At 36.6% G+C, this 25,204-nt stretch overlaps 4 protein-coding genes across 4 annotated transcripts; all 4 read left to right on the top strand.

Moving 5' to 3' along the window:
• The first annotated feature begins 5,144 nt into the window (after nt 1-5,144).
• Nucleotides 5,145-6,101, top strand: LOC108440369 (olfactory receptor 52K1-like). The gene has a single exon (XM_017719210.1). The coding sequence runs from the start codon at nt 5,145-5,147 to the stop codon at nt 6,099-6,101; it is 957 nt and encodes a 318-aa protein (XP_017574699.1).
• A 4,895-nt stretch (nt 6,102-10,996) lies between these two features.
• LOC108440370 (olfactory receptor 52K1-like) lies at nt 10,997-11,953 on the top strand. Its single transcript, XM_017719211.1, has one exon. It carries the CDS (start codon nt 10,997-10,999, stop codon nt 11,951-11,953), a length of 957 nt encoding a protein of 318 aa, XP_017574700.1.
• A 3,453-nt stretch (nt 11,954-15,406) lies between these two features.
• LOC119265805 (olfactory receptor 52K2-like) lies at nt 15,407-16,342 on the top strand. Its single transcript, XM_037546887.1, has one exon. It carries the CDS (start codon nt 15,410-15,412, stop codon nt 16,340-16,342), a length of 933 nt encoding a protein of 310 aa, XP_037402784.1. The 5' UTR covers nt 15,407-15,409.
• A 6,187-nt stretch (nt 16,343-22,529) lies between these two features.
• On the top strand, nt 22,530-23,483 carry LOC108440383 (olfactory receptor 52K2-like). Its single transcript, XM_017719222.1, has one exon. The coding sequence runs from the start codon at nt 22,536-22,538 to the stop codon at nt 23,481-23,483; it is 948 nt and encodes a 315-aa protein (XP_017574711.1). The 5' UTR covers nt 22,530-22,535.
• Nucleotides 23,484-25,204: the final 1,721 nt, after the last annotated feature.

Here is a 25,204-nt window from a genome sequence, read left to right as displayed (position 1 = left end):
AACAAGCGAGCCAAAGGCTTCTGAGCAAGTGCCGCTATGCAGCTTTTGAACACGAAGTCCCACCCCTCTCTTGGTCCAGACATACCCTCTGATTGGCCAGTAAGTGATAAGCGTTGTTGGTTGATGAATGACACCCCGATCCACCTATAAGGTGAAAGATAGACCGAGTGGTGCAGAAGAGATAGAGAGCGAGAGAGAAAAAAACACGCACAAGGTGCTCACACGTAACACACCCACCCCGAAGAGCGAACATGTAAAGCATGTTTGCGATAATAAGATAAGATAAGATAATCCTTTATTAGTCCCACAGCAGGGAAATTCACAGTCAGTTTTCTTAAGAAATTTCAAAGTCAACAAAACAACATTATCTGCAAAAAAAGTTATTATACACGAGATAAAGCATCAGCTACAACATCGTCTGATCCTTTCTTGTGCTTAATCCCCAAGTCATACTCCTGGGCTATAAGAGTCCATCTCATCAAACTTTGATTCTGGTTATACATCCTAGATAAAAATACCAGAGGGTTATGGTCAGTGTACACAGTCACTGGTAGTCGTCAAGAACCAATGTAGACCTCAAACTGTTGTAAAGACAACAATAAGGCTAATGTCTCCTTCTCAAGTGTGGAGTAATTAAGCTGATGTTTATTGAATTTACGAGAGAAGTAACACACATTGTTGAAGGCATGCTGACATGTCTGAATTCCAATCAAATGACTTTGATGGACTGAACAAAGAAGTGAGTGGTGTAACCACAATGGAGAAGTTTTTACAGAAGCATTTGTAATAGCCAGCCATGCCTAAAAATCGGCGTAACTCATGTCGGGTAGAAGGCACAGGAAAATTTAGTATAGTTGAGATTTGGGCATCAACAGGACATACCTGTCCTTGACCAACTCTCTTACCAAGGTAGGTTACAGTAGCTTTCATAAGTTAAGAGTCAGCAAAGCTTTTTCCAACCGTTCAAAAACAGTGCTCAGGATTTTCATGAGTGGGCCAGTCTGACGTGTAAACCACAAGATCGTCTAGATAAGCGGAACAATTTGGTACATCCATTCATCGTCGTTGACTGCTAGTCCAGATAGGGTCGCGGTAGCAGTTGGGAGAGCAGAGAATCCCAGATGACCCTGTCCCCTGCAACTTCCTCCAGCTCATTCCTGGGGACCCCAAGCTGCTCCCAGGCCAGCTTGGAGATATAATCCCTCCAGCGGGTCCTAGGACGACCCCGAGGTCTTGTCCGGGTAGGCCGTGCCTGGAACACCCCCACCTGGAGGCGTCCAGGGGGCATCCAGATCAGATGCCCGAACCACCTCAGCTAGCTCCTCTCAATGCGGAGGAGTAGCGGCTCTACTCTGAGCGTAGCGTCACATAGCATGTAGCCCGCAACCCTATGAAGAAAGCTCGTTTCCGTCACTTGTATTCGCAATCTCGTTATTTTGATCATTACCCACAGCTCATGACCATAGGTGAGGGTTCAGATGTAGATCAACCGGTAAACAGAGAGCTTCGCCTTATGGCTCAGCTCCCTCTTCACCACTACAGCCCAGTACAGTGACCGCATTACTGCTGCCGCCTGTCCCAGCCTCGGCCGATCTCACGATCCCTCTTCCCGTCACTCGTGAACAAGACCCCAAGATACTTAAACTCCTCCATCTGGGGCAGGTCCTTTCCGCTTACCCGCCATCCTTTTCCAGGCCAAGACCATGGACTCTAATCCGCATACCAACTGCTTCACACTCAGCTACAAACCGAAAAATGCTGGAGGCATTCATGTGATTCCACCAAAAGAACAACATCATCTGCAAATAGCAGAGACTCCTCACATAAGGCCTCCACACATAAGGCCCTCCTGACCCTGGCTACGCCCTGACACTCTGTCCATGAATATCACGGACAAGAGTGGAGACAGGGCACAACCCTGGCGGAGTTAAGTCAAAATGGCATAACTGTGTACTGCATAAAAGCATCTGGAGTCACAAAAGCAGAGATATCTGATGCACGAGAAGTAAAATGAACTTGCCAGTACCCCTTCAATAACTCTAATTTACTAACAAATTGCACTGATCCTACATTATCAATACAGTCATCAATCCTAGGCAAAGGATAAGAGTCAGAGAGTGTGACAGAATTAACACATCTATAATTAGTGCAAAGACAAACTGAAGCATCAGGTTTGGCAACAAGCAGGCAGGGCGAACTCCAAGGACTACAACTAGGCTTTGCTAAACCATGTTCCAACGAGTAGTCTAGTTCCTTTTTCATTACTGCTCTTTTAGCAGAGTTAAGGCAATAGGCATGCTGCTTAAGTGGTGTTGCTGTAGTTACCTGTATATCATGCCACAAAACATTTGTCTGGAAAGGTATGTCTTTGAAAATAGAAATGAAACTTCGTATTAAGCTTTCAATGTCTGTTCTTTCGGAATCTGGCAAGTGACTTAAAAGACTAGACAGATCCTGTAACATCTCTGATGTTCAGAAGTCTACGAGAAGCTTGTGGAAACAATCGTAAGTTTAAAACATCCACATCAATGTCACTACGACTAGTAATCACTATACCAATCGAGAACAACACTTTACCTTCAGGTTGTTCATCTGCTAATGCATTTTCTGCTTTACGAGTGTGATAAGTCTTCAGCATGTTGATATGACAAATACGTTTCTTACGTTTACGATCGGGAGTGCGGATGATGTAATCTGTGTCACTGAACTTTTCTTCACCAGAAAATTTGGCTGAAAGTGACGGACCAGGAATAGAGAGTAAAACCATTACTTTATCACCTCGCTGAAACTGTGTGGCAACAGCACACTTGTCAAAATATTGCTTCATACGTTTTTGAGACATTCAAAGTCTCACGAGCTAAAGAACAAGCATTATGCAAACGCTCATGAAAAGTACTAACATAATCCAGAATGTTCTGTGGTTTACATTTGTCACTTTAAGGACTTTCAACGGGCCACGCACTGAATGTGCAAAAACTGAGCAGGGCTGAACCCTAAGGATTCTTGAACAGCATCATGCACAGCAAAGAGCACAAGAGGCACTCCCTCATCCTAATCTTTCCCAGTATCTAAGCAATATTTGCGAAGCATAGATTTTAAAGACTGGTGAAATCGTTCCAATGTGCCCTGTGACTCAGGATGATATGGACTTGAGACTCGATGAGGGATGTTTGCAGATACCATAACCTGCAAGAACAGCTTGGATAAAAAATTTGTACCCTGATCAGTCTGTACAATTCTTGACAGGCCAAAAGTAGTAAAGAATTTGATCAGAGCTCTGATTACAAGTGTGGTTGTAATCTTTCTCAAAGGGATAGCTTCAGGGAAATGAGTTGCAGCACACATAACCGTTAACAAGTACTGATTTCTGGATCTGGTTTTAGGCAATGGACCCACACAATCAATCAGCACTCTTTCAAAAGGTTCTCCAATGATAGGAATAGGACAAAGTGGAGCAGGAGGAATAACCTGATTGGGCTTTCCTGTACACTGACAAGCATGACAAGAATGACAAAATGTAACTACGTCCTTTCTAAGACCAGGCCAGAAGAAATGTTTAAGAACATTGGAATATGTCTTGGTAATACCTATATGACCTGACCAAGGATGGTCATGTGCTAGTAATAGTACATGTTGTCTGAATGGAGTAGTTGTCTCATAAATACTTTCTGGCTATGCATTAACATGAGGAGACCATTTTCGCATCAACACACCCTAATCAAGGAAGAATGCAACTTGTTTAGCACTGAGACTGTCTTTACTGTTTAACAGAGAAATATTTACTTAGATTAGAATCTGCCTTCTGAGACTCTATAAATTGGTCTTGGCTGATGGCCAACTTACCAACTTCCATATCTCCAATAGTTTTGCCTAGAGTCATTTGAAGAAACAAATGGAGGTGTTGACAGGGCAGGATCTGGCAAACTGTCTTTAACTAAGAATGAATCCGACAAATCAAATACATCTTCTAGAAGTTGAGCTCTAGCACGAGTGACAACACATGCTAGAAACACAATAGAATGTTTTGAGGATTCGTCTGGCAAACTACAAGTCTTAGGACTATCCAGAACCTCTAACACTGGGAGAACTTTGCCCCCAGCAATGTCAATCCCCATAATAAATGTAATACCTTCAACAGGCAAAGAAGGACAAACTCCAACTCTGTACAATCCAGTGGCTAGACTTGAGGACAACCTGCGACATGATGCAAAGGAACTTTAACATATTTCATTGTAATGCCACGGCAGAATACATGTGAACCACAGAATGTTTGTTCAGAAAAGTCTGAGACGAGCTTTTCTTATGCGATCAAAAACACGCACAAGGCTCTCGCACGTAACAGGCATGCAGAGGGACGTGGTCTAGCATCACCTGTTGGATGGAGAATGAGGCAGTGCAAAGCAGCGGGTGATTAGGATGTGTTTCACCTGTGTGCGGTTTTACTAACCTATATTTATGTGGAACTGTCTTGCAGTGAAGAGAGATGGTCTGAGAGAGTGAGAGATAGACAGAGAATAACAGCGCAGCATCAACTAAAAGAAGCTGGTTCACATGAAGCATTTTGTCTGTCTTATCACTCTGTTTATGCTGATGTTGAAAATGCCATAAACCTTTGAGAAGAAATTTCATTTAAGCAACTGCTCTGCTGCTGCCTTCTCATGTGTACTTCCTCTTCCATATCACATCCAGGAAATGTTGCCAAATCAGTTCTTTAAAAATGTGTTCTTCATTTAAATTGAGTTCGAATTTTTTTTCTTAGTTATTTTTGGTGTGTAGGAAGTGTCAACTGTTGGGTGGGTGGTAAATGTTTGTGGAATAGCACCTCGTGGGAGCACAGCAGGTTGTATTTAGACCCAGAGACGGACGATATGCCTTCATTAAGCATTTATGTTTAAGAACCAGCTTCCATCTTTTCTACTGCCATATGCAGCAGTTGTTCAGAGATTTGAGAATTAGTTTGTGTATCATATGATCTCTGATTTTATCCATCTTTTAGCCGCACAGCTGAGTCTAGGGTATTCATGCCTTTGTTTAACATGTTTCCATATTTGAATTCAGGCAAAAATCTACTTTACAAATTCTTCAAAAAGTACTTTTTTGCATTTGTATTTGAATTTGTGTAGAATAATGTCTGTACCAAGAAGATGAGACACTTGTTGGATGTTTTTGTGCAGAACATTTCTTTCACAGAGTTTAAACTGAATGGCTTTTATGCTTTAGGAGAATGGAGACCTCTGCTATTTATTCCTTATTTTCTAATGTTTTTGTTGTCTATTGTAGCAAACTGTATGCTGTTGTATGTGATAATATCTAACAGGGCTCTGCACTCTCCTATGTTTATATTGATTGGTCTTATGGCAGTTTTGGACTTTTGTGGACCAGTGCTGTTTGTACCACACATGTTGCTCAGCTTGTTACTTGGCTGGAATGGGATTTCTCTGCTGGGTTGTTTAATGCAAATGTTTTTCATTCATTATAATGAAACATGTCAGTCCACATTATTGTTATGTATGGCACTGGATCGTTACTTTGCTATATGCAGACCACTATTTTATCACAAGCATATGGAAGTCTCCAATTTTTTAAAGTTAATTATAGTGCCATTAATCAGAAATGGGGTCCTGATTACCACATTTGTCGTTCTGGCTGGAAAACGGTTTTACTGTGCAACAAATGTGATAGATCACTGTTTCTGTGAGCACATGGCGTTGGTTCAGTTGGCATGTGGAGACATTTCTATTAACAGCTTGGTAGGAATTGTTTCTGCTTTTTTAACACTGGCTGTAGATTTTGTTTTCATTACAATCTCTTATGTAATAATATTCATCTCTGTTCTGAAATCTGGCAAGACTCATTTAAAGGCTCTGAAAACTTGTGTTACTCATATAATTGTGATGATATGTACTCTATCTTTTGCCTTAGTGGCATTTTTGTCCTATAGAATAAGGAATGATTTCTCTCCAAGCAGCCGTGTGTTTCTGAGTACAATGTACTTACTTTTTCCAAGCTGCTGCAACCCAATCATTTATGGCCTGAGAACAAAAGAAATAAGAAATCATTTCCTGAAATTAGTCAAACGTATAAAAATAATACCCTTGTAACTTCATGGAATGTAGCAGTATGTTTGCTAACATGAGTAGTTTGAAAATGTTGATTTTTGAGTTTTTGTTTAAAAAAAAAAAGAAACAATGTAGTAGCTGTATAAAAGTAAAAATAAAAAGTAATGAACGTCTGTAGTTATGTATTAAATAAAACTAATGCTAATTTTACTAAACTGTGATTAAAGAAAACAAAAATGCTCTGTACATCAAATAAATTGGACTTTGAGGTAATTAGGTTCTTGAATCTCAGTCTAGAGTAGAGATTTGTAAAAGATCCTAACATACCCCCTTTAAGAACAGGGGTGTCTTGTCGTATGACTCCAAATCATTGGATTTACTCTACAAGAAAAGAAGTAGAAGCTACTTCCTTGACTGACAGCTATGAAATAAATGTTTGATCCTTCTACATTAGGTTAACTGCTAAATTATTCAGTATACAAAAAAGTAGAAGTGTGTAACACAGTGAAGTAATTCTTTAATAGTGTTTAGCTTATGCAACAAATGTTTTGAAATACAAAACAAATAATGAAATAAAAGTTATGAAACAAACTGAAATGTGTTCTTTAGTTAATTGATTTTTTTGTTAACTCTCTAAGAGCCCTTATGAATCTCAACAAGCATTAATTTTTTTATGCTGTTAACCTTTTAAAGTTCATTGCATTTTGTCATATTCTTCATAACGTTCATATTTCATAAGCTACATTCAAAAGGTGGGTGTCGTATGAATGTAGCCGTCTTCTTTCCGGTCAATGTGTAATGTAATTTTATAATAAAAGAAGCTGAACTCACAATTTTTGTTTGCTGAAAGTCGACGTATTTTTCCACAAATCTGGGCTATGAACCATAAACAGATGGTGTCTCTTCAGTGAAAAATTAAGATTAAGATTTTTGGCTTTCAGCAGTAAATTGTAAGCATATAGTAATGTGTGTGATCATGAAACGTTTTCTATTAGTTTGAGGAGAACTTTTACAAAAAGTAAGTAAATAAATAAATAAAATAATTTTCATTTATTTCATGCAGTTACTGAACAATTTGCCTTACGATTTGGTATCATGTAAATTCAAATGGACAAACCAAAATATATCCACGAGCATAAGAGAATCATTATGTAGTTACATATCGCTGCTGTTGGAACAAAACCTCGTTTCTCCATTTTGTCGGTTTATACTTTAACAGAAATGCTGGATGCGCTTAACAATGTACAGAAATGATGAATCATAATGTATGGAGCACTAGAAAAGATCTAAAATTGAAAAAAATCTAACTTAATTAACTTTAAAGTGTTTTTTCTTTCTCCTGTTAAGTTACTATTGTTTAGATTCAAGGTTTTGTTCAGACAGCAATAATAATGCATTAATAAATATATACATTTTAAATATTCATCTTTTCTTGTGATGTAAAATGAATCAGTTTTTGATTGTCAGAAACCAAACCAATAATAGTTTGTTCATTTTTATTAGTTATTTTATGTTCATAAATTATGTTCAATAACATGATATTTCACATATTTGCTTATCGTCATAGGACTCATAATCATTATGAATGCTACTTGGTCATTTTCTAGATTATTTTAAATTATGTGATTTGTTATCTTGCCACTTTGTCATACATGTTTGTGTATTACTAATTATTAAGTGGTAAATATACGCTTTTCTAATTTCTAAACATTAATAATGGTTAATTGGGCCCCATCATAAAGCTGTGACTGAACATCTTACATTTATAAATATGTAATGTTAGTTATTCTTATGTTTATGTTCTTGATGCTGTAAAACAAATAATTAAACCTTAGTGAAAAATGCAAAACTAACTTTTTATTTAAACTTTTGAATTTGTTAACAGTTTAGCACATAAAATGGTTGTAGCATTGGGTAGCATTATTATGATTTTACTGTAATGGTATTATTTTATATACACTATTGCCAAAAGTATTCGCTCATCTGCCTTCACACGTACTGTATATGAAAGTGAGTGACATCCCATTCTTAATCTATAGGGTTTAATATGATGTCAGCCCACCCTTTGCAGCTACAACAGCTTCAACTCTTCTGTGAAGGCTTTCCAAAAGGTTTAGGAGTGTGTTTATGGGAATTTTTGACCATTCTTCCAGAAGCACATTTGTGAGGTCAGACACTGATGTTGGATGAGAAGGCCTGGGTTGCAGTCTCCGCTCTAAATCATCCCAAAGGTGTTCTATCGGGTTGAGGTCAGGACTTAGTCAATGGTGCAGGCCAGTCAAGTTCTTCCACACCAAACTCACTCATCCATGTCTTTATGGACTTTGCATTTTGCAGTGGTCCACAGTCATGTTGGAACAGGAAGGTGCCATCTCCATACTGTTGCCACAAAGTTGGGAGCATGAAATTATCCAAATTCTCTTGGTCTGCTGAAGCATTAAGAGTTCCTTTCACTTTGACTTTGTTATAATACCACTGACAGTTGACAGTGGAATATTTAGTAGTGAGGAAATTTCACAACAGACGCTGTCGGAGAAATTATATTTTTAAACTGTTGGATTTTTCTATTATGCATTTTTTTTCAAATGAATAAGCCTCAACCATTCTTGCTCATAGGACTAGGCCTTCCCTAGACGTTCCTTTTTTCTTTTTTTAATGATTGCGTTTTCTACTTTTAGATTTCATTTTTTTTTATTTTTTTAGATTAAATTTTACATTTCACTTGTCTTAAAGTGCCTCACCCCAAGTTTTTTTTTCATATTTTGCAGGCATCAATTTCAGAATGAGTGTATATTTACAAAAAAAAGTTGAAAAGGTAAAACATGACATCTTGTCTTTGTACTGTTTTTGTTCAGGTGCAGGTCAAAGTAGCTTTATAAATCACTGCTTACTGTTTTTATTTGCATTTTATCTACTATCTGTTTTAAAGTCTTAACTTTTTTTAGAATATGGTTTGTAATTTTATTAAGTTGCTTTTTCAACATCAGCGAACATAATTAGAAAATACATTTAACAGAACATTACACAGAATTCTGGGAGGGACTCTCAGTTTCTCAAAGAAATCATGCAGGCATGGTTTTCCTCACCTCCAAAGTTTAGTTTTAGATGTTTGTTACATTTTCTGTTCTCATGATTCATGTAATACCAAATACATTCAATGATACTGAAGTCTGGGCTCTGGGGTGGCCTGTCCATCCATCCTGTCCATCCGAGACCACCATCAGCTTCTTTGTTTGACTTCTTGATCTTCTCAGCAATGTGCTTGGAGTTTTTATCTTGCTGTAGAAATAATTTATTCCTATTGCATGATGTATTGTGCTTTTTGTGTGTTTAACAGCACTAATGATGCCTTCAATCAAAATCAACTCCAGATTTCTCCACATCTCAAATGTGTAGTTTTGGTGTTCTAGTGTAATTCTTTTAATTTTTTTTTGGCCATTTGTGTTTCTGAGCAACAGCTTATTGACAGCTACACATTCTTTCAGACCCATAGCTGCTGAGTTGTCTTCTTACACTGAAAGGATGACTAGAACATCCTCTTATTTTTTCAGATTTGAAACATGAATGGATGTTTAAGTATTGTATTGTGTGATGATGACAGTGGTGGTCTGTCTGTTTTTGCATGGCTGTTAAGAGTCCCATTTTCATGATATTTTTTATTTTATGTCCTTTAGCCATTTTAGATACAGCTTTGGTGATTTTTGGATAGTTCCTTGTGTTAATGTTAGTATTTTTGTTGAAGGGTAACACAGTGTCACTGACAGCTTTTGTTGCTAAGACACAGCTGTAACTGGAAAGACAGAAGAGTTAAAATTGCAGTAGGAAAAGTCCAGTGGACAAATTAAATACTGATAGATTTGATATACCTAATGTTTGAGGTGTCTGTGTAAAGTGTTTTATGTTAAATATATTTTCCATTGCCCACAGACAGCTAGTGAGCAAACATTTCTATTACTGCATCAATGACTGCCAAGAGTGGTATCGCTTGGGAAAGGCATAGTTCAGATAGCAACAGACAGCTAGCTAAAGGCCCATAATGAAATAATTGCTCATGGGGAACTTTTTGAGAGAGGCAAAGTTGAGTAAAAAGTGTTTTTGCATTCAGTTTTCACTGGTGTTATCATCTCTTTGTCAACTTCTGATGTTTTCCATATTTTGAAGCACTGTGAATGCTTATTAAAAATGTTTTAACTGTAAGTAATATATTTTTATATACTGTAGCATCAGCTCAGCAGAAGACCTGGAAAGCATTGAGGAAATGGGCAAATTCTCGTAATTGAACAGGCACTTCAACAGCAAGTCTTTACAAAGCCTAGAAATGCTCAGTCCTGCTCTAACCCAACGTGACATACGAGGAGGGTAGACACTTTTGACTGCTAGTTACACAACCTATGCTAGGCTAACCCACTTGGGAGCAATTGCAACAAGTAAGTACAACTACTCCAACACAACAACAGCATCAACAATTTCTTTTTGAACTGGGACTGTAGCGCATCCTGAGAGACATCAGATTATGAATATGCTGCTATTTTTAACTGCTGCTAGCAAATTTTTTTGTACAGTTACTATTTGTTGCATAGTAAGTGACCTTGATGGATGGTAAATATTCGTGGAATAGCACCTCATGGGGACAAAACAGGTTATATTTAGAGTCAAAGACACTTGATAAGCCTTCATTAGGCTTTTAAATTTAAGAACAAGCTTCACTCTGTCCCACTTCCATCAGCAGCTGTTGTTTATCAAAGAGCTTGAGAATTATATTGCATGTGATGAACTCTGATTTTTACCTGTGCTTCATTCATCTTTTAGCCAACCAACTGAAATGGTCTGGGTTATTCATGACTTTCTATTATACATTTTAATATTTTAAATTGATGCTAAATGAACTAAGTACAATTTTAAGTGTGTTTGAGAAGAATACTGTGTACACAGGGATGATGAGAAACATGCAAGGTGTTGTTGCACAAAACATTTCTTTCACAGAGTTTAAACTGAATGGCTTTTATGCTTTAGGAGAATGGAGACCTCTGCTATTCATTCCGTATTTTTTGATGTTTTTGTTGTCTATTGTAGCAAACTGTATGCTGTTGTATGTGATAATATCTAACAGGGCTCTGCACTCTCCTATGTTTGTACTGATTGGTCTTATGACCATTGTGGACTTGGGTGGACCAGTGCTGTTTGTACCACACATGTTGCTCAGCTTTTTATTTGGCTGGAATGGGATTTCTCTGCTGGGTTGTTTAATACAAATGCTTTGCATTCATTATAATGAATCATGCCAGTCCACATTATTGTTATGTATGGCACTGGATCGTTACTTTGCTATATGCAGACCACTATTTTATCACAAGCATATGGAAGTCTCCAATTTTTTAAAGTTCATTATAGTGCCATTAATCAGAAATGGGGTCTTAATTACCACATTTATTTTCCTGGCTGGGAGACTGCCTTACTGTGCAACAAATGTGATAGATCACTGTTTTTGTGAGCACATGGCGTTGGTTCAGTTGGCATGTGGAGACATTTCTATTAACAACTTGGTAGGACTTTTGACTGCTTTCCTAATACCAACTGTAGATTTTGTTTTCATTACAATCTCTTATGTAATAATATTCATCTCTGTTCTGAAATCTGGCAAGACTCATTTAAAGGCTATGAAAACTTGTGTTACTCATATAATTGTGATGATATGTACTCTATCTTTTGCCTTAATTGCATTTTTGTCCTATAGAATAAGGAATGATTTCTCTCCAAGCAGCCGTGTGTTTCTGAGTACAATGTACTTACTTTTTCCAAGCTGCTGCAACCCAATCATTTATGGCCTGAGAACAAAAGAAATAAGACACCATTTTCTAGAATTAATAAAACGCATAAAGATCATGCCCTTGTAACATGTTATAAAGTGTAGCATTATGTTTACTCAAAAGAACATTTGGCTGAGCAATAGCTATATAAACCCAACATAATATGACATTGTTTAGCAATAAGGTAATAAGTGCTGGGCTGTATCTGGCATCATCGAACATCTGTGGTATTCTATTTATTAAATGAAACTATAGGCCATGTTAATAAAAGTATCAATTAAAAAACAGTTTTGCTCTGCACAGAAAAGTACATTGCACACTGAGTTAAGTTGTTCATAGGGGATGAAATTCTAGTATATATTTATCCATGAGATTGGTGTAGCATGTGTCTACATCATTTTTATCTTTAATAATACTGTTATTGATTGGCTTCACATAGCTAGGTATCACATTATCCCACCCGTCCAAACTCTCAAAGTCTATCTGGTCTGTGAATTACTGCTCTATAAGATGTTCTGCATGTCAAAGGCCTGTTGTACAGGATAATTGCATCACGTCTACACTTAATTTCTTTATTGCAGAGTATGTGATTGGGGAGGCAGCAATTTTCACTCTCCACTCAAAGCATGCACTCCAGGGTTTCTGTTTCATGCTCACTGCTACTCCTTATTCCATATTAACATATATGTTATATATGTTGAACATCCAGTTTCCTAATTAATGGGTATAAAACATTAAAAATCTAGTTAAACATATTGTGCTTACACACATGTTCCAGTAATTATATAATCTTGATAAAACTAGCTAATTCCAAGTTAAAAATTGCAGAGGGTGAACAAATAGACGTTTAAACAAAATCCACCTTACCGTTTATACAGAAAATGGGTGACATGAAACTAATTGTGAGTATTGTCTATAGAATTTTATGATTTGCGCCAACCCTACAACAGTCCAAACCCACTCGGCGTCAGCTCTGAAACACTCACATACTCCGGTCCATGGCAGCAATATTATATAATATTACAATCAGTTGTGTTGATGTTTGAAGTGAAAAGAAGTAAAAACACACTCTGCATGTTTATTGCACAGATACTTTTTAATCTGTATAACTGTAATTGTGGCATGTATTTGGACATCGTTCCAGTTATAAAGATTTGGAAGTTGATTAAACTGGTAGGCCTTAATTGGCATGTTAGGACTGATTAGGCATGTGAAGAATTGTCATTTGTCAGTTCCAGTTCCAGAACATAATCAATTCCTTGACTCTTCAAACCTTATACTAACAATCAACTACTATTGTAGCTGGAATCCTTAATTACCAGAAAAAAGGAGCAGAATTGTTGACATGAAAAGAACACCTTGCCAACTGTTAAGCTTTATGCTTTTGGGGTCCGTTTCACAAGAAACACTGCACAGGTAGATGGAAGAATGGAGTTTACAAAATATCAGCAAATTCTGGAAGCAAATATGACAGTTAGTCAAGTAACTCTGGGTAGTAAAACAGGCTAACAATCCAAAACATCTATCAAAAGGCACCACCATGGACCTCTGTCTCTTGAATTGAACTGTGGTTAGATCTTCAACATGCTGAACCTGAATCTCGGAGACTTTGTTATAAACAAACAATGCAAACAATTTGTAAAGATCTATGAGTGAAACTTCCTAAAACCTGACTAGAAAGACTCCTAATTGGCTTCAAATGATTTATAAGGTTTGATCTGCCAAAGGTGGTGTAACTAAATGCTGGCTTTGTATGGTGTCCAAACAATTTTTTAATGATTTTTTTAATTTAATGAAATTAGATAACTGCATTATTTTTTTGCTAGGGTCCTATGCTTTTAACTGACTGAGGCTGGATTACATCAAGAAGGATTAAACGAAACAGAGTTTAGAGCTAATCTATACTATATGACTAAAAGTATGTGGACACCTGATCATCACACCTATATTAGCTTGTTGTACACCCCATTCCAAATGCATGAGTAATAATATGGAGTTGGCTTCCTCTCCACAGCTGTAACAACCTCCACTCTTCTTGTGAAGGCTTTCCACAAGATTGTAGAGTGTGTCTGTGGGAATTTGTACCTATTCAATCAAGGGAGCATTTGTTAGGTCAGACACTGATGTTGGACAAGAAGGCCTGCTTTGCATTCAACATTCCAGTGTTTAGTGGGGTTGAGGTAAGAGCTCTGTGAGTTCCTCTCTAGCAAACATGTCAAACCATGTCTTGGACCTTGTTCATGAAAAGGCCTTGGACCATTACCCCTCCTCCACCAAACTTTACAGATGGCAATATGAATTACAGTAGGTAGTGTTTTCCTGGCATTTACCAAATACAGGTTTGTCTATCAGGCTGCCAGATAGTGAAGCATGATTTATGATATAACTACTACTTCAGTTTATAGTATATGGCACAATTCAAGATAGACATTATGATGTTCCGGACCTTTACTTGAGGAGGTTTTCTTTGACTAGACCTCACTGAATTTTAATTAAAAACCTCTGGACTAAAAGAACTGACCAGTAAATTAGTTGGAAGAAAGTCTGGTTCCATTGACTTACATTAAAGTTGGTTTTGCCCTTCTCCTGCCAAAGGTCAGTTTTTGAGATATACACCAAATCTGTTGGTAATTTGAACATACTTATTCTCCCTATCAAATTTGTGTCTTTGCCTGGTGTATGTCTAGTATGTTTTCAGCCTTTTTCTTCATTGACATAAAATTTTTACCTGCAAACACAAGCATTAGTGATATTCTTCTGTTGTGGGTTTTTTCAGTGATGCACAAAAAAGTTGCAGTTTGAGTGCTAATAGTGCCCCCTTGTGGAGGGTCTTAAGCCTTCAGCACATGTATGAAGTAATGAGTTACATCTTAAAATCAAAGCAATGGAAAATGATCTTTTAAATACATGTAGGAATTTTAAATTTAGATATTATTTTATGTATATATTTATATTAGAAAGTACACATGTGAAATGATGCTGGTACATAAAGTTAAGATAAGCAGAGTTCATTCATTCCAGCCTTAGCATGTCCCCAAAAGCCTGCAAAAATTGAGCATAATCTCTTGGGAACAACAGAGAGTATATAGAGACAGAGACACGTCATGCTTCTGTCATGTGTCAGGCTGTAAAATAGAATCCATGGTAAGCAACTGTTGAACATGTGCATTTTCTGTTCAGCAGTGACCTCGAGGAATATTTGCCATGTTCTTGTGTTGCCTTTGTAAAATTTAGCATGTATTTTATTTATTTTATTTAGTTTGAATGTTTATATCTTATTATTTTTACTGTTGTAATATGATTTTTAGGTATTGTTAACTAAAAATATTCAGATGTGCCTAACACGTGAATAATACAAGACTTTTTTCCTGTTTTCCTGGATGGTTTTATATCATATTCATTTCCAGTATCAAAGTCCATATATGATTACTGTTAGGATAATAATCCTTTACTAGTCTTGTTCAAATTTAGCACAAAGTAAGTGTATCTTTGAAGACTCAAAAGTGTTGTTAAAATGTTGATCATACAGAAACACTGAGCAGGATGCAAAACATTTCATTCACAGCCTTCAATCTGAATGGTTTTCATGATTTGGGAGAATGGAGGCCTTTTCTGTTCATTCCCTATTTCCTTATGTTTTTATTGTCTACCACCTCAAACTCCATTCTCATATATTTGATTATATCTCAGAGAGCTCTGCACTCTCCTATGTTTGTACTAATCGGTCTAATGGCCGGTGTGGACCTATGCTTGCCAATATTTTTTGTCCCAAATATGCTACTTAGCTTTTTATTGAACTGGAAAGCGATTTCATTTGTGGGATGTTTAATACAAATGTTCTGCATTCATTGTGTTGGCACATTTCAGTCTACATTACTGGTGTGGATGGCTCTGGATCGGTTCTTTGCTATTTGCAGACCACTTTACTATAACAAATATATGGAAATCCACAGTTTTTTAAAGTTCATTATTTTTCCAGTTATCAGAAATGGGGTATTAATTATCACAATGATCTCTTGGGCTGGGAAATTATCCTTTTGTGAGACTAATGAGATAGACCACTGTTTTTGTGAACATATGGCATTGGTCCAACTGGCATGTGGAGATATTTCTATTAACAACATGTTGGGACTTTTGGCTGCTTTTCTTATCATAACTGCAGATTTTCTTTTCATCACAGTATCATATTTAATAATACTTGCTTCTGTCCTGAAATCAGGGAAGTCCCATTTAAAGGCTATTAACACTTGTGTTACACACATAATCGTCATGACAGTTACTATCACTTTTGCATTAATTGCGTTTATGTCCTACAGAGTAAGAAATAATTTCTCTCCAAACAGCCGTGTCTTTCTGAGTACAATGTATTTGCTTTTTCCAAGCTGTTTCAATCCAATTATTTATGGGGTAAGAACAAAAGAAATAAGAGAACAGTTTCTAAAATTCTTGAATCAAATGAAGATCTTTCCAAAATAATGCATTAATGTACAGAGTCACATTATATAATTCAAAAACCACATGAGTGACACCAGCATAAAATCAGTAGGTTTCCTTTCCTTAAACATTACAAGGATCACATTTCTGTTTTAGTGGTGAATTCTAATGTAAACGGTAGGTGAAATAAAAAAGTGAAAAAGTTTATAACTGACTGTAAATGCATTATTCATAATATCCAGAATGTATTTTAGACAGTCAGTGTAACTACACTGTAATTTGCATACTGAACAAGAAGCATGGGCGGGGGGGGGGGGGGGGGGGGGGGGGGGGGGGGGGGTGGGGGGGGGGGGTAATGAGTAAACTAGGTCAAATAGGTCAATAAGCAAATATGAATATGAATCTACATATACAAAATCAAATCCCAGTAATATTTAGTTATTATGATGTACTGTATAAAGTGTTATCCATTAATTTAACAAGAATATCAAGGTATGTTCTTTTTGTTCTTTTGTACTTTATTCCATTGAGTCAAGCCCATATATTAAAGATGAAAGGACAAGTAAAAATACTGACCAGTATGTGCATCATTTAACAAAGAAAATACATAAGAAACAACCTTACACTGTCACACAGCCATACATTTTCAGGGGAGAGAAAATGTATTACTACAACTGTTATTCTCTTGCTGATTGTCTTTACATTTAACCTGTCACAGTAACATTAAATAATGTGGGGGAATGCAAAAAAAATTTGTGAGGCAGGGGGAAAAAAAAAAAATGGGCATACTTCACCTTCCACTCTCATACACTGTTCCCACTACTCCTACTCTATGCCACCACACCATTATTCATCATCATTTACTCTGTTGGGTCCTGTTCAAAGTTTTTTGAAACACAATGGCACAAAGTTGTGTAGAGCTTACATAGAGCTTACTATTTTACATAGTTTTGTTATTCGTCAGTTTCATCCATCCATCCATCCATCCATTTTCTAAGCCGCTTCTCCGTCAGGGTCGCGGGGGGGTGCTGGAGCCTATCCCAGCAGTCTTCGGGCGAAAGGCAGGATACACCCTGGACAGGTCGCCAGTCCATCGCAGGGCAAGTCCATCGTCAGTTTCACCTTTGGCATATATGTACAATCAAACATATTTGGTAGAGGTGTGTGTGTGAATTTAAGTACAATTTAACAACCTGGAAAATGCTTTATTTTCAGTAAAATTGACAATTATTATTAACATTATCCATAATTTAAATAGGAATGGGAAATATGGATAGAAATTATTGCTCACACAAGAAGCGATTAGGAATTATCAACATTTTTTGTAATTTGTTTATGCAAACTAAGCTTCCTGCTTTAGTTTTTTCAGTTGAGTGGTAGGTATAAATAGATAGAAGATCTTCTTGAGGATCAGATACACAATCATAACAGATTTAGTATTGCTAGAAAACCTCAGTGCTATGCCTGAACATGAAAGAATAGCAGAAGAATAGCCTGTTCTGTGACTGGACAGACTATGGCCCAATCCCATTTCTTACTTTTACCCCTACCCCTTGTTTTTGAGTGTCACCTTGCCCCTTGGAATGGGGTAGTTAAGGGGTAGTAGAAGAAATATTTATGTACAAAATGAAACAACACTCAAATAAAAAGAGCATTACTTTATTAACAGGCTACCAGCGGTGCTCTGTAGGCGACCCTCCCAGTCTGCAGTGACCGGTAAAGTTCAGCAAACTCACTGCTGGTCTTTAGTTAAATTCAGGGCAACATGTGCAAAGAGGGGGAGCAATTATTGATTATCACCCACCCCTAATTACTTTGTGATATGAAGCTGAAGTCATTTGTTAGCTTCTTGTTTGAACTTTCCTGTTCCATCTTAAATAGAGCAGCAGTTACATTCTGATATCTCATGTGTCAATACTGCAGGACAATTTAAGGTGGAGTGGGACATTTAGCTTGCTACCGAGACATCAGCAAATTATTAGCAATTTTTTTATAGTTGTTATGAAGAAAATGACCATGATACATTGAAACAACATTAAACTAAGATAATACAGTGGTTATCAAAATTGTAACCGAAAAAAATACATTGGTGGTGGCTTGTACAGCTACCTTGCTGGTTTTTCTTTTTTCCTCATAGCAATTAGCTTAGAATAAGCCCATCACATCTACATAGGACGCGGGTCCTCTTCCCACAGAGGCTGCCATGTTGCGCCATCATATATTAGCCCAAAATGGACAAACACTGGCTCTAGAAAGTGCCATTCAAGTATTTTTACATTGGTGCTATATGGTGCTGTGAGGGTTTGATACCTCAAACATTGACAAATGGAGGTTCATGCTTGTTATTTAGCTCAAGAAAAAGCAAGAGAGCATGAATCCTTGTGCTAACAAAGTCTGCAGAGAAACAGATGGACTACAGTCTGTAATTGTAAAACTAGAAAGTGCACCTGTTTGGTAAGTGGAGCTGATAAAATGGACAATGAGGGGAGAAACAAGGAGGCGGTTTTAATGAAGTGGTCAGTGTACATCATAAAATGTATCCAAGCAGTAACAAGTAAGTAAGCCATGAAACATGATGTAAAACAATGTTCTACCACATATGTTTTAATAATCAATATATTTCACCTTTAAAATGACAATAACACAGATGTTTATGAAGTCTATAGTATTGCATAGGTTCCTTGCCATCCCTCTCTAATGAAAAATGATATTATGTCTGTCTTTGCAAACATGTGTACCTTAATTATTAATGAATTAATGTGAAGTCTGTTTTAATAACTGAGCTAGCCAAAATGAATGTTTTAAATTAATATATAAAAAAAAAACACTGTTGGTTTTTTTTCCCTGACAGAAAAATTCATTGATAATTAAGATAATTCACTTGCATAAGAAAGGAAAAAGTCACATTAAAATAAATGGAAAATGGTTTTCAAATCTGGAGTTCCAAAAATGTTTCAAACGTACAGAGAAAATTGGTCTCTTAACTACACAAGGCCTGGTATAGCACCAAACTGTCACCAGCAGATAAACAGTACTGTAAGCAAAACATCAAGCTTCACTCTTGCTTCACAAATGAAAAAATCCACAGGTTCATTCTTCTGCTGTGAGGATAACTCTTTGCTATGGGTCTGAAAGGATGTGTAGCTGTTAAGAAGCTGTTACTGGGAAAAGAAAATTACGGAGCCCCGCTAGTGACATCCTGTATAAATAAAAATAATGCATGGCCACAACTTATTAATGCATGGGAACAAGATCCTAATGTGTGGCCACGACTTAGATGTAATGAGATCATGGCTTACTAAGTCGTGGCCATGCTTTAGGATCTCGTTCCCATGGTTTACTAAGTCATGGCAACAACTTAATCATCTCAATCCCATGTCTTACTAATTCATGACCACACATTATGTTTATTTATACAGGATGTCACCAGCAGGGCTACACAGAAAATAGAGATGAAAGATAAAAAAAAACTGGATTTCTTAGAAAAAAACATGAGACTCCTGAAAACAATGGAAGTTGTAATAAAAGCAAAGGCGGGACACCCCAAATACTGAAAAATATTATATTTACAACCCCAATTCCAAAAAGAAACACTATGTAAAATGTAAATAAATTTAAATAAAAACAGAATGCAATGATTTGTAAATCTCATATTTTATTCACAATAGAACATAGAACACATATCAGATGTTGAAAGTGAGAAATTGTACCATTTTATGAAAAAAATTAACTCATTTAGAACTTGATGGCAGCAACACATCTCAAAAAAGTTGGGACAGTGGCAAGAAAAGGCTGGAAAAGTAAATAACATCTTAAAAAACAGCTGGATGAGCAACTTACAACTAACTCACATGACTGGGTATAAACGGAGCATTTTAGAAAGGCAGAGTCTCTCACATGTGAAGATGGGCAGAGGTTCACGATCCAAAAACATTGCCGTCTTCTCTGGGCCAAAGCCCATTTAAAGTGGACTGAGACAAAATGGAAAACTGTTCTGTGGTCAGATGAATTGAAATTTTTAATTCTTTTTGGAAACCACAGACGCTGTGTCCTGTGGACTCAAGAGGACATGGACCGATCCACCTTGTTATCAGCGCAGTTCAAAAGCCTGCATTTCTGATGGTATGGGGTTGCATTAGTGTCTGTGGCATGGGCAGCTTTCACATCTGGAAAGGCACTATCAATGCTGAACACTATATAGAGATTTTAGAACAACATGCTCCCACCCAGTCAACACCTCTTTCCGGGAAGTCTTTGCATATTTCAGCAAAACGATGCAACCAATGAAAAACATTTTGTGCATCATGAAATGAAAATCCGGAAGAAGACCCAGGACTGAGCCGCTAGAATCCTACATCAGACAAGAATGGGACAACATTCCTCTCCCAAACTCCAGCAATTGTTCTCCTCACTTCCCAGACGTTAACAGACTGTTGTTGTAAGAAGAGGGAATGCTACACAATGGTAGACATGGCCCTGTCCCAACTTTTTTAAGATACTTTGCTGCCATCAAGTTATAAATGCTTTTCATGAATTTTAGTAAAATGTCTCATTTTCAACATCTGATGTGTGTTCCATGTTCTGTTGTGAATAAAATATGGGTCTATGAAGTTTGCAAATCATTGCATTCTGTTTTTTGACATTTATTTACACTTACATGGTTTCCCAAATTTTGGAATTGGGGTTTTTGAGGCTTCTGTGTAGTTCTGTATGAAATGTTTTCAGTTGTTTGCTGATGCTGAAAGAAGAATCACTTGTAATTAAATGTTTTTTTTGATTGGAAATTAAAAGCATGTAAGGTGCTCTCTGATTTTTTATGATAACGTTTTAGGGCCACTGTTAATAAAAATAAAGATAGATTTTGAGAATACAGTCATAATATTTCTAGGAAAAATCAAAGTATTTCGAGAAAAAAAGTCACAGAATTATGACAAAGTGACATTCATACCAGGAAAAGTCACAACATTGTAATTTTGGCCAATGGCTTTACAAAGTGAAGGCAGCACCTCCTCCTGTTAAAATGAAGGAGATTGAGGAGTTGGTGGAGTTTCATATTGATTTCACCCATAAAGGAATACTCAATATCCCTGTCTCTCCTGCTCATCAGCACCAGATTATTATTAGTATAAGAAATGGCTGAGCAGGAAACCATGTTTATTTAGAGTAAAGAGCCAGACAGAATCGGAGGAAACTGCATCGTTGAAGGAGAATTGCAGGCAGGGTCGTCTACACAGGTATCAGTGGCTACACCTCTGTGCCATTCAAAGAAGGCATGAAGTTTCACAGACGATGAGAATGATGATCAAAATCACCGAGACCCCAATGCGTTATGGCATGTAGCCCACTTTTATCCTCCAAATATTCTCACCATTTTTCTCAAAATATCACGACTTTATTCTCGAAGTATACTGTTTATATTTATTAACACTGGTTGTAAAACGCTATCATAGATTTTGCAACCATACTTCACATGGACACAAACAATTTTGCTATACTACTAACATCTATGTGGAAAAAACTCAAACTTTAACAGGGGTTAATGGGTAAATTTAAAACAAAGTAAACATTAATAGGATCTATAAGTTAGGTCCTTTATATTAAACATTACTTTTCTAATCTAAACCTGATAAAAGAAAGTACAGATGTGATGAAAAGCAATGATGCTGGTACATAGAGTTGAGATAAACAGCCTTAGCATGTCCCCAAATTGAGCATAATCTCTTAGGAACAACAGAGAGTATATAGAGACAGAGACACGTCATGCTTCTGTCATGTGTCAGGCTGTAAAATAGAATCCATGGTAAGCAACTGTTGAACATGTGCATTTTCTGTTCAGCAGTGACCTCGAGGAATATTTGCCAAGTTCTTGTGTTGCCTTTGTACAATCTAGTTTATAGTTTATGCCTTTGAATGTTTATATCTGAATATTATTACTGTTTTAATAGTGATAGCTGTTTAGCTGTTTTCCCCTCAAACAGGTTTATGTGTAGAATATTTATACAGAATAGCTTTTTAAGTATTGTTATGTGGCTAACATGTGAATAATACAAGACTTTTTTCCTGTTTTCCTGGATGGTTTTATATCATATTCATTTCCAGTATCAAAGTCCATATATGATTACTGTTAGGATAATAATCCTTTACTAGTCTTGTTCAAATTTAGCACAAAGTAAGTGTATCTTTGAAGACTCAAAAGTGTTGTTAAAATGTTGATCATACAGAAACACTGAGCAGGATGCAAAGTGTTCCTGCACAAAACATTTCATTCACAGCCTTCAAACTGAATGGTTTCCATGATTTGGGAGAATGGAGGCCTTTTCTGTTCATTCCCTATTTCCTTATGTTTTTATTGTCTACCACCTCAAACTCCATTCTCATATATTTGATTATATCTCAGAGAGCTTTGCACTCTCCTATGTTTGTACTAATTGGTCTAATGGCCGGTGTGGACCTATGCTTGCCAATATTTTTTGTCCCAAATATGCTACTTAGCTTTTTATTGAACTGGAAAGCGATTTCATTTGTGGGATGTTTAATACAAATGTTCTGCATTCATTGTGTTGGCACATTTCAGTCTACATTACTGGTGTGGATGGCTCTGGATCGGTTCTTTGCTATTTGCAGACCACTTTACTATAACAAATATATGGAAATCCACAGTTTTTTAAAGTTCATTATTTTTCCAGTTATCAGAAATGGGGTATTAATTATCACAATGATCTCTTGGGCTGGGAAATTATCCTTTTGTGAGACTAATGAGATAGACCACTGTTTTTGTGAACATATGGCATTGGTCCAACTGGCATGTGGAGATATTTCTATTAACAACATGTTGGGACTTTTGGCTGCTTTTCTTATCATAACTGCAGATTTTCTTTTCATCACAGTATCATATTTAATAATACTTGCTTCTGTCCTGAAATCAGGGAAGTCCCATTTAAAGGCTATTAACACTTGTGTTACACACATAATCGTCATGACAGTTACTATCACTTTTGCATTAATTGCGTTTATGTCCTACAGAGTAAGAAATAATTTCTCTCCAAACAGCCGTGTCTTTCTGAGTACAATGTACATGCTTTTCCCAAGCTGTTTCAATCCAATTATTTATGGGGTAAGAACAAAAGAAATAAGAGAACAGTTTCTGAAATTCCTAAATCAAATGAAGATCTTTCCAAAATAATGCATCAATATACTGAGTCACATTATATAATTATACCAGCTCAAAAATCAATAGGTTTCCTCAAAACATAAAAAGGATCACATTTCTATTTTTAGTGGTGAAGCCCAATGTAGAAGTTAGGTGAAATGAATAAAGAATTAAAAAAGCTTATAATTGAACAAGAAGAGTTGGGGGGAACAAAACAAAGGACTGAACTAGGCCTTTTGAAGTTTTGTCGATGAGTGCATTTACATGCACTCAATAACCTGATAACTGCAGAAAATCAGATTTTGTCAGTAATTCAAATAAAACACGTTTACATGCACTTGAGTAATTAGATATTTGGAAACTGTGGGTCTGCAGGAGTTGGGCAGTAATTAGGTTATAAAATTTTTTTTCCTAGACCTGAAAATATGAACATACATCTTTGCCATTTGCTTTGCTTGTTTCTGGTATCATGGCCAGTTTTTGCACAGTGCCGACTGAGAAATCCAAAGGAAGAGTTTACATCCACATCTGATTACTGAGCTAAAATCCATCTCTCTTTATCGGATTTCTTAATTAGATTTCATGACCTTAATCTGATCTAAGAAATTCAATCATGTTTACATGACAAGTAGAATAATCGGATACTGCAGAAATCTGATGATGATTTGGATTACTGGGTGCATATAAACACACTTAATTTTGCAGGAAGCAAATCCAAGGAATATTTCATAAGTAAATAATGTAATGTATGAAGCACTATCCATTCATTAAACAAAAATGTCAAGGTGGGTTTATTGTTCTGTTATTCATATTAAAATATCAATTTTAGGAAAAAACAGACCTTAGGTTCTTGCATTAAAGGCTGCAGTGTAATGGGTCAAGCCCATGTATTAAAGATGGAAAGAAAAGTACAAGACCCGATCAATTAGTTGTCAAGAAATATGAAATAAATAGGAAACAGACATACTTAGTCAAACAGCCATAAATCTTAGGGGCGGGGGAGTATATTCTACAACTGTAATTTTCCTGCTGATTGTCTTTGCATTTAACCTATAGCACAGTAATGTAAAATAATATGGGTCCATGCACAGATATGTTGTGGGGCATCTTTAAAAAAAAGTAACTTTATATTAAACTTGTTTATGATGTGATGACACAACATAGCCAATGTACAGAATGACACTAATTAAATAAATGTTAAGGTATTGTATAGGTGTTGTTCACACTGGAATGCTGGTCAGATCGTAGGGATGAGATTTTCATTGGCAATCACAATTTGCAATTACAAAGCATATGCAGTGGTCAACAGTTATTTCTATTCTTAGTCTATCGATACAAAAAAAAAAATACAGACATTTTTCCAGTATTCAAAAAAAAAAAAAAAAAAGCAAAAACTACAGTATATGGAGTTTATACATTGACTGGCAGCACTGAAGTCTCTGATCCACTTGTACCAGCATAACACACCACGACCAAATCAGTGTGTCTACAGGGCTGAGAATGATCCCCCCAAAAATTATATCTGCTCTGTGGTGGTCATATGAGGGTCCTGTCCATTGAAGAACAGGGTGAAAGGGGGCTAACAAAGTGTGCAGAGAAACAGATGGACTACTATGCCATCTTGTGTCAATGCTGATTGCTTTTTGCCAGTACAGCAGTCTGTTCTGCATATACACAGAAAACCAAATTTAAAAAGTTCTTGAACTTGAAATCCAGGTAAGACTGTACATGCACTGAGAAATCTGACTACAAAG

Source organism: Pygocentrus nattereri, chromosome 17 (genome assembly GCF_015220715.1).
Source record: "Pygocentrus nattereri isolate fPygNat1 chromosome 17, fPygNat1.pri, whole genome shotgun sequence".
NCBI lineage: Eukaryota > Metazoa > Chordata > Actinopteri > Characiformes > Serrasalmidae > Pygocentrus > Pygocentrus nattereri.
The sequence above is the reverse complement of the archived record's forward strand: the minus strand, read 5'-3'. Positions and strand labels throughout refer to the sequence as shown.